At 32.9% G+C, this 10,736-nt stretch overlaps 1 protein-coding gene across 1 annotated transcript; it reads left to right on the forward strand.

Moving 5' to 3' along the window:
• The first annotated feature begins 4,698 nt into the window (after positions 1-4,698).
• Positions 4,699-10,003, forward strand: LOC113853001 (DUF724 domain-containing protein 6). Its single transcript, XM_027483430.1, has 5 exons — positions 4,699-5,365; positions 6,803-7,285; positions 7,814-8,377; positions 9,216-9,252; positions 9,599-10,003. Exons 1-4 carry the CDS (start codon positions 4,922-4,924, stop codon positions 9,228-9,230), a joined length of 1,506 nt encoding a protein of 501 aa, XP_027339231.1. The 5' UTR covers positions 4,699-4,921; the 3' UTR covers positions 9,231-9,252; positions 9,599-10,003.
• The last annotated feature ends 733 nt before the right edge of the window (positions 10,004-10,736 follow it).

The following is a 10,736-nucleotide window of genomic DNA, read 5'->3' on the forward strand; positions in this document are numbered from 1 at the left end:
AGGAACAATTGAAACACTCTTGAAACTTATACATCTATAAAGCCCAATGCTATCACTTTCTCACTTAATATCTCAAGCAAAATCTTCATTAGACCAAAAAATGATTTCAATGTTTTTACAGTTCTGAACCGTACCATAAAAATCTACGCCTTTTCGGATTGTTTCAAGTCATCAAATACCTTTGAGGCAAGGGTATGAACTTGTGCTTGCTCTTGCTCATATCTCACTTTTTCCATGCATGCGCGCATTTGGAACACTCTGCCATGCTTCCAATGGACTAGGAATTAGCTTTTATTAAAATCGTTTTAATGCATGAAATTTATATTATAATTTAGAATCATTATTTAAAGACTTTTGTTCAAACCTTCTTATATATGAGTTGTGAAAAGATAGAGAATTACAGAAGGGAAAGAAAAAAAGAGCAAGAAAAAGTGGAAGGTGTAATAAATGATGTAATAAAAAATAAAAAAATTATTGCAAAATAACCAAACTTCTTATTTGAATCTTAACTTGAGTAGAATTATAATTAGTTTAGAATCATATTTAATTTTAGGTGTGTTTATTATTTACACCCATATGCTTATTACTATTCCTTTTAAATGATTTTTGTCTAATTTTTTTTACAATTATATCAATAATTAGAATATTTTATATAAAAAATTAAATTAGAATTGCAACAAACATTCTCTCATAATTTATACGTTTAGGTTATGATAAGAATTAGAATATAAAATTATAATTTTAAGTTAAATTACAATTATTTGACACATTTAATTGGGATAGTCATGAGTTGAGGTATTGTGATTTTGAATCAATTTTTAGATGAAAAATTATTTTATATATGTAAAACGTGAAAAAATAAAAGAAGGAAATGATTTGTGAACGTTTTTTCATTCATTGATATGTTAAAACTTAAATACACCGGCTTACAAAAGTTTAAAATCAAAATAGAGAAAAAATAGGAAACTAATTTACAGCTATATTATCTATAATTTGAAACTATTGATATCCTAATAATAACAATTGATTTGTGTCACAGTTGCATTACTGAAAAATTGCTGCTCGTTGATTTATGTCCAACACCCCCCTTAAGTTAGAGATGAGATTGAAATGTCAATGACACCTAACTTTCAAAGGAATCGTTGATAAGTGTCACCTTCAACTGGTTTAGTAAAAATATCTGACAATTGATCACGAGATCTGAGATAAGAAGGAGTAATAAGACCTGCTTTAATTTTTTTTCGAATAAAGTGACAATCAATCTCAATATGCTTTTGTGTGTTCATGAAAAAATGAATTTTCGGCGATGTGAATGGCAGCCTGACTATCAGAGTGAACTATAATTAGTTGTGGGTGAGGAAGACCAAGATCAGAGAGAAGATATGTTAACCATTGCAACTCATAAGTAAGAGTTGCAAGGGAACGATATTATGCTTCAACAAAATAACGAGAAATCATGGTTGAAATAGGACTTGAGCCTAGCATGGTAAAATAACTAGTAGTAGATCGATGAGTAATAGGACAATTAGCCCAATCAGAGTGAGCATATCCAACTAAAGTAATAGAACTAGATGTAGAAAGGAATAAACCTTTACCTACACTACCTCTAAGATAGCAAAGAACCCGTGTGGCTACATCGAGATGGGAGGAGCATGAAGATTGCATGAATTGACTAAGGGTGTTAATAACATATTAAATACCAGGGCGTGTGACGGTGAGATATAAGAGACATCCAACAAGGTAACGCTAGATTGTTGGATCAGGAAGAGAAGTGTCATCATTGGGTCGTAAACGAAGATGTTGTTCTATAAGAAAGTCAAACGATCGACAACCAATCATACTGGTGTCAGATAAGATGTCAAGGGTATATTTTCGTTGACATAAGAAGATTTCTTTTTTGGAACGAGAGACTTAAATGCCTAAAAAATATCAAAGATTTCCAAGATCTTTGATGGAGAAGGATTGAGCAAGGAATTGTTTGATATCAGAAATAGCATCATCATTGTTGCCGGTGATAATAATGTCATTAAACAAGAACAAAAACAAATGTTTGACCATAAATGTAAGTAAACATTTTTGGAACGAGAGACTTCAATGCTTAAAAAATATCAAAGATTTCCAAGATCTTTGATGGAGAAGGATTGAGCAAGGAATTGTTTGATATCAGAAATAACATCATCCTTGTTGTCGGTGATAATAATGTCATTAAACAAGAACAAAAATAGACGTTTGACCATAAATGTAAGTAAACAGACTATAATAAAAAATGGATTGACGAAAACCTCTTTGAATAAGAGTGGTTGAAAATTTAGAGAACCATTGGCAAGAAGCTTGTTTAAGACCATAAATGTATTAATGTAATTTGCATACAAACGTTTCCCCTTTACGAGAAAATCCAGGTGGAAGCTTCATATAAATTTCTTCATTGAGGTTTCTTTGAAGAAAAACATTATTAACATCAAGTTGATGTAATGACTAGTTTTTAATGGCAACAATGGAGAGAAGAAGTCGGACTGTGACTAGTTTGGCCACAAGCGCAAAAGTATCATGATAATCAATACATTCGATTTGAGTGTAACTTTTAGCAACTAAATGAGCCTTTGTCACTCAATAGAACCATCAGATGGATATTTTATTTTGTAGACCTACTTACAATCAATTGCCATTTTCCTTCTGGAAGTGGGCATAATGACCAAATGTTGTTTGATTCAAGGGCCTAAATTTCTTTGGCCATAGCTTCACACCATTCAACTGATATCATAGCTTCATAATAAGATTTTGGTTCTTGGTTGCCAATGATGTTTGTGAGGAAGGCTCGATGGAAATTATTGAGATTGGATAAAGATAAGTAATTTGCCAAAGGAAATTTTGTTGTCGATTTAGTATGATTACAAATGTAGTCCTGGAGATGATGTGATGGACGACGAGGATGTTGAGGATGATTAGCAGTAGGGAGACTCATTTCTGCAGAAGGAAAATCATTTGATGGAACATCTACAGAAAGGAGTTGAGAATTGGTGGAGTTATCATCCTCCGGATTGGATGTGAAAATAGTCACAGTTGTGTCATTTGAATTTGCAACTTGATTACTGGCTAAAGAGACATCAGGACAAATTGGAATTGTAGTTGCTGGATCAAGGAAGTCATCCGCATTAACAGGAGTATTAATACGGATTTCATCAGGAAATGATGAAGATGAAACATCTTGAAAAGGAAAAATAGCTTCATGAAATTGGACATCGCGAGAAACATAGATTTGACGGAATTGTAAGTCATATATGCGATATCCTTTTTGGCCAAATGGATAACCAACGAATATACCAGGTTTAGATCGCTCGTCAAATTTATGTTGAATGGTCATATTTTTAGCAAAACATAAACAACCAAAAACACGTAGTGAGGAGAATGAGGGAAGTGATCAAAGTAAAATATGATGAGGAAATTTATATCGAAGAGTTGAAATTGGAAGTTTGTTTATAAGATACATAGTAGTAAGAATGCATTCACCAAAAAAAAGAGAGGCAAGTTTGCTTGAAAATGTAAAGCTCTTACGATATCAAGAAGATGTTGATGTTTATGTTCCACAACGCCATTTTGTTAAGGAGTGGCAATACAACTACTTTGGTGAACAATTCCATGATCATGAAACCAAGTCTACATTGGTTTGGAGACCCACAATTTCTCGTTCTTTTGCTGAACCAGATTTGCTGTTATCAAGATTAAATCGCTGCTCCTTAATTTGTGTCCAACAATATAAATAATAAAATCTATTTTAGTTTGAATTAGATTGACTTAATATTAAATTTAATTCAATTTCAATTAAGAATATTTTAAACTAAATTGAATAAGTAAGCTTATTGATTATTTATATTTATTTAGTTTTGTTAATATTATTTTAAATTTTAACTCATTAATACTTCTCAAATAATAGAATTTCACTTGTGTATTTTTTTCTTTAGCTAATTATTTTGTATATTTCGTCAGAGAATTAACTACTTTAGTGACTAATTTATTTTTTATACTACCTCATAAGAAAGTAATTGACTATAAGGAACTAAGTTTACGTGTTATAGATAAAAGATGATAGTGAATTTTTAATATTTAAGCAGCAAAATAACTTGAAGACACATCATGAGAGTAATGCAATGACAACAATGTTTAATTAGCTTTCAATATGTTAATATTTTTGTAAATGTATATTGGTTTAGTTTTAAAATTTCATTTAAGAAGCAGACAAAAGAAGTAATTTTTTTAAAACGTGTTTGTTTTTTTTTTTCATATATATATATAATGGTTCAAGATTTTTAATGTTTAGAGCTTTTCTCATTCTTTATTTCATTTCCTTTATTTAATTTGATTGATATGGTTGAAAATATTTTTAAATCTGTCTAATTTATTAAGTTTGATCATATTTTTAGATAAACAAATTAATGTGTTTAACTATTTAACTAAATTAGACCTAAAAAGGTTTATTTTTCTCAAATTTCATTGAGATTGGTCTTGACTCTTTTAGTTGTTTTTAAGCTTCCCTTTGAATAGGGAAAAAAAAATCATGTAAAATTAATTTAACATTTATATTTTAAATAACTTAAAATATATAGCGAGATATATTAATATCTTCTGGCAACAATAGAATCAAGGATAAGATAGAATAAAGGATTGATTATAACTTTTGAGTTAAATTATTTTATTTTATTTGATTTGATTTTGGTCAAAATTAATTTATCTGTGATGAGGGTGCGATTGGGTCACAGAAGGTGCAGCACACTGATCCAACACTTGGCCAGAAAGTGCAATAAGTAACAGCAACAAGAAGAAGAAGCATGAGGTTACCATCATTATTATTCTTCATGTGAAGTGAGAGAGACCAAACTATCTTCACTTTCACCTTCGTCCCTCACTCATTCACTCACAAATCACAATGTCCAATTCCATATTCAAGAAGGGTGATCAAGTTGAGGTAACCAAACCCGACGACAACAATAACTGCTATTACCCTGCTACTGTTGTTCGTCCACCTTCGAAGAACAAAAACCTCGTATTCCTCGAGTACCTTACTCTTTTCGCTTCTTCTAACTCCCAACCCCCCAAACGCATTAGGGAATACGTCAACGTCGCTAACGTTAGGCCCAAGTTTCCTCATCAGGTTAACCCCTGGTTCAAGGTCGGTGACGCCGTCGACGCTTTCCGTCAAACCCACAATGCTTGGTGCCCTGCCACCGTCGCCGACATTCTCGAAAACTCAAGCTATCTCGTCTCGTTTCCCGGCTCCCACCACCGTGACTCCGCCGTCGTCCACCACTCTAGCCTCCGCCTCCACCGCGATTGGGTCCACGGCAATTGGGTCCCTCCTCTTCCTGGACAGGTTTACGTTCGTGTCATCGCTTCTCTTTTCGTTTTTCTTTCCTACATGTTGTTTCTAGAATAAAAAATATTTAATTAGTTAAAGAAAGATACACTGTTTGTTCTAATTAATTTTGGGATAATCATTGTTATATACCCATTTTTGGGATGTGTAGAGGTAAAAGTACTAGAGGGATACCAAAGAAGAGAAAAAAATGTGATAAATAAGGTGAAATGATAAGAGGAAATAGATAAAAGAAAAATGACATGAAAGTGTATGAATATTATTATTGTAAATTATGCTTGAGGTCCTTGAATGGACAATTTGTGGGTCAAATTAGTTCCCACATCTGGGACCTTGAGGTAGGGGAATAATTTAATTTATTCGATACGAATTTGAAGTACTAACTTGATTATTTATTTTAATTTTGTTTTATTTCTAATCTTTCAAATTTTCTATTGAGGTTAGTCGTTTTCTAACAAATTTAAATTATTTATTGTGTTCGTGTTGTTTGAATTCACTAGTTACGTGAGTTGGCAGAAAAACAAGACAACTGGGTGTGTTTTGAGTATGATGCATCGATCTTCGTCGTCACTTTTTACTGGTAGTGAAAGAAAGTATAGTAATGAAATTGTGTCTCTGTGTGCAGCATTAACACATGCCTTTATTGATATTGTAAAGTTGATTTTATTTTATTAAACTTTGCAGGACCACTTTGTAGTATTAGTATTTTAACAAACATTGGGATAGCTTGGTTGCTTACACTTGAGATGATTTATAAGTTTTGCCTGTGGTATCTTCACAGTCAGTGTTGCTTACTTGGATCTGTTTTGTTGATTGCAGTGTGGACTTACTACAAACAATATCAATAGAAGAGGATCTGTAATAAGAGCTTATTGATTGTCACAAGAAAATAGATTTATTTTGGTAGCAACTAATGTTTGTTTTGTTCTAATGATTTTTCATTGATGTTGGATTCCTAGTACTGAAAGGTAAAGCTAATAGCATAAAATAAAAGCTAAATCGTCATTGGTATTTGGGATAGACTTATCTTTTGTTTCCAACTGGAGTCTGTCAGACATTTTGTAAGTTGATATTTCTGATAGTAAAATATCCTGTGCATATTGTGTGAACCTCTGTTGAAAAGGAAAGTAGGTCGATGCCAATGTGGATGTGCATCCCTGTATCTTATGAAATATTATATATTGAAATCTATATTTTTGGTAGAGTGATTGTCTACGTGAATGTGGACAATTCTCTACAAGTCACTCATCATTAATATCTTAAGGAAAAATGAGAATCTTTCAATGGCATACTTTAAACTGATCCGTGGCATTATTTTATGCTTTTTCATGTTTTTGTGATGGGCTACATTTTTTCCATGGCAATTACAATTTCAAATTGAACGCACATTGTTGTACTGGATACTTGCTAATTTACAGAAAACTTGAGTTGCAGGAGCAGCCCCCTGAGATGGTGACAATGCCTGAAAATTTAAGGTATAAGATCAAATACAGTAGGAGACCACTAAAGGAATCAAAGTTTAGAAAAGGGAGAATAGTTGAAGTCAGCAGCGATGATGAAGGATATAAGGGTTCTTGGTTTGTTGCTAGTATTGTTGACATAATAGGAAAAGACAGGTTTCTAGTAGAATATAGGGACCTGACAACGGATGAGGGCACCCAACTCTTGAAAGAAGAACTTGATGCAAGGTTTATTAGGCCCTGCCCTCCTGAAGTTCCATTTATTGGTTCTTTCAAACAGTTCCAAGAAGTTGATGCATGGCATAATGATGGGTGGTGGGAAGGCGTGGTTCTTGAAGTACTAAATAGCAGAGAATGTTTGATTTCTTTCATTCACAAGGATGTATTGAAATTTGAAAATTCTAAACTAAGGCCTCATCAGGACTGGTTTGATGGGAAATGGGTCATGTCTTCCAAGGTAAAACACTCTGAAGCTTCTACTTTTATAATCAAAATTTTTCTTCTGAACTTGCAATTGATATTGGCAATTCCCAAAATTGATGTGGGAGGATAATTAGTCTTCAAACACCAACACTTGTCAAAGCATTAAGCTTTTATTCTCCCTAGATTTGATTAGATTATCCTGTATCTTGTTACTTAGGATGATAAATCAGTTTCTCCAAAAGAGTTCTAGCATCTGTTAAAACTTAAGATTTCAATTGACAAATTCCAAGATAAACTTTGTGGACAATACCAGCAAAAGGAACTTACATGAACAAATCACCAGCATCGTGCTTAACTTGTTATTTGTTTGTTTAGTTGCATTAAAGTTGGATTCAAGCTTGATGCTACCGTAATATTTCCAGACTATTGTAACAGTTATATATAACACAATATTATGTGCAAAAACATCATTTGCTTCCTAATTTCTCTTATATTTTTCAATTCTGTTTATGGTGGAAATATTTAAATGTATCTGACAACATATGGGATTTTCAACTATCAGAAGTCAAGTGAGCTGGTAGAGAAGTTTGGAGATCTAATGCCTAAAGCCAAGAATCTCACTGGAACTAAATTAATCTTGAAATATCAAAAGCCTAGTGAGCACTCAAAGAAGCCTAGAGATGTAACAGGTAGGACCATGAACACCCAAACTAAATTTGTGGTACATTTCTGTAAAGGTGCAAAGGTAGAGGTCAGAAGTGATGAAGAAGGCTACCAAGATGCCTGGTATACTGCCATTGTTGTTGACTCTTTGCAGAATGACAAGTACTTGGTGGAGTATTTGACCCTGAAAACTGATGACTTAACTGAACAACTTAAAGAAGAAGCAGATGCTTCAAATATCAGGCCATATCCACCGGATGTCAATCATGTTCACCGCTTTGCTCTGCATCAATGGGTTGATGCTTGGTATCATGAAGGATGGTGGGTGGGTCAGGTATCTAGTGTTCTTGGCTTCAAGTATATGATTTATTTTTGGCCTACAAAGGAGAGGCTGGAATTTGAACATTGTCACCTGAGGCCTCATCAAGAATGGATTGATGGAAGATGGGTGCTTGATTCTTTGGTATGACTTAAACAACACATCCTTTGATTTATTGATTTAGCAAAATAGTCTTTTAATCATTTAATGTGATATGTTTGATATAGTTCATTGATCTTCATTACAATTATATTTAGTTCATTAGTAACCTCACCATGTGCTGGCAATGCCCTTTTATTTATGTTGCTGCTATTGTGTGTGGAGTTCTTCTAATTGTATGTTATTTTTTTTATAACTGTGTGTCTCTTATTATCAAGCTCTGATGCTCTATGAAGCATGGACACTCCTCTTACTTGAGGTGTCTCAGTGTTCGACACATTTTTGACATTAACACAGTGACAACTCCTCCACACTTGTACAGTCGTACATAACCACATGTTGGACACTATTCACTAGGCATCTGATTTGTGTCAACTTGGATGCTTGAGCCACTTCAAGGACCCTAGTATTATAATATATTATATTGAATATTAAAATAAATAATGCCACTTTGTTCCTTTAGGCTTTTTACCATAGGAAAAATGTTAAAAGATTTTTCTTGAAAGATATATCTTCTTTTTTTCTGGATTTTTTTTGTATAGAGACAAAGTGCTTTGTAAAATGATGCCTCAGAGTATGTTTTTGTTTTGAGATTCATTATCATAGAAAGAAGGTGAATATACCAATCTTGATTATCAATTTAGATTTTGTCATGTTATTCATATTTAATTTTTCTCGAGTTTTATGCATGTATTTGTATGCATGCGTGTTAGGTGTTGGCATAAGAGTCTGCGCTTCATAGTTAGGCTGTGATGCGCTCCATCAGCATCTCTAGAGCAATGTCTTCATTTAATGGTGGAAATAATTTCTCTTTCTCTTTCAGGTCCCTCTCTCTTAACTGCAAGGTTTTTATCCAATAGGTTTGCCTTCTTTTTCTCTTGGCTTTGTAATGGGGAATTCATGCTTATGGCCTTTTCTTTGTTGGGGTGGGGGCACAAGCTTATGGCTTTACTTTTCCAGTCTTTGAATATTTTTTTAATATGAATCTTGATGAATGATAGTTGTAAATTTCCCAATTTCTTCCAAATTAACATATTCATGTGTAGAATTCTGACAGTTGCAGTTTAGAATTTAAATGTATTTAGAAAATTCGTTCCATTCTTTTCTTTTATTGGAGCAGAGTGCTTCATTCTATTACTCATTTCTTTTATCAGGAGTTTAAAACTGAATGTTTTGGTTTTATTTGTTTATTATGGTTTCTTTTAGGGATGAGGACCCGATCATCAGTGAATTACTTGCTGTCACCTTGCTATCTCATTGAAAACGCTTTCCAAGACCATCACAGAATCACTCCTTTATCCAAATTTGAGGCTTAAACTTGTTCCGTTTCTACTGAATGTGTTTCTATCTAGTTGCAAGGGTTTGTAGTAGCTGGGAAATTGTAAATATGTGGATGCATTGCTTATGTCCACCTGGTGCTAATTGCAAAGTCAACTTTTTAATTTTAGTGAGGATCCCACTTACACTACTTTCGTACATGTATGTATGAAATATTTAAGACCCAGAATCAAGAAAGTTCATGTTTAAGAACATGATGAATTGAGTATTTGTTTTGATTACTCATTAGTTGGCATGCTCTTCAGTCAATTGATGCTCCCTGAAAATTCATGTCCAAAAGTATATAAATTAAAATTGTTTCGTATTTATACATTTGTATACTTTCGAACATACTGATTTTTAAGTCAATGGATTACATTTAGGTTTCGTTATAACCTTTCTGAGTGGTTTAGGATTTTTACTGCATTGATCCCTTTGTTAGAACAAAAATGATTATTTAACACGGTTGTGATGTATGTATACGTCATTAGAGATATATAAAATAGCTGTAACAAATATGATACTAAAAATAATGAATTGTCATTAGAATTGCACCTAATGGGTGATTGAATGGATAAAAAGTTTCACTGAATATCCTTCTCTTTTCTTATCTCATATTTATTTTTTTCGTACTTCTCAACTCGCAATCATGTCATGCAAAGGAAGGTACACATTTCTCTTTTAGAAGATGAGAAGCGATAATAAGCACTTGAAGCATATTCTTAAGGAAACAAACATTGCTTAGATTATTCTTTTATGGTAGAATCATCTTTTACAGAGATTCACTAAATTTTGAGAAACTACAAGCAATAAATCATTAAACATAAATAATTACATCAGCATAACCTCATGTACAATGCATTTATAGTAAAAATGATTGTTTTTTTTTTTTCCTTTTTTATCTAATAACAATTTGATCATCCTCCACTCCTTTGCTTCCCTTACTTCCTTGCCTGATTTGGAAAAGCCATAAAGCCAACCAGAGACTTGAAGGTTAAGGAGGGCCTTTGAAACAAATCTCTCTGAA

The sequence above is a fragment of the Abrus precatorius genome, unplaced genomic scaffold, assembly GCF_003935025.1.
Source record: "Abrus precatorius isolate BTA unplaced genomic scaffold, Abrus_2018 Scaffold10, whole genome shotgun sequence".
NCBI classification, from domain to species: domain Eukaryota; kingdom Viridiplantae; phylum Streptophyta; class Magnoliopsida; order Fabales; family Fabaceae; genus Abrus; species Abrus precatorius.

Coding starts and splice junctions, on each gene's coding strand:
- LOC113853001 (XM_027483430.1), top strand. CDS start 4,922: ATGTCCAATTCCATATTCAAGAAGGGTGATCAAGTTGAGGTAACCAAA. Junction 5,366..6,802: donor TCCCTCCTCTTCCTGGACAG/GTTTACGTTCGT, acceptor CTTGAGTTGCAG/GAGCAGCCCCCTGAGATGGT. Junction 7,286..7,813: donor AATGGGTCATGTCTTCCAAG/GTAAAACACTCT, acceptor TTCAACTATCAG/AAGTCAAGTGAGCTGGTAGA.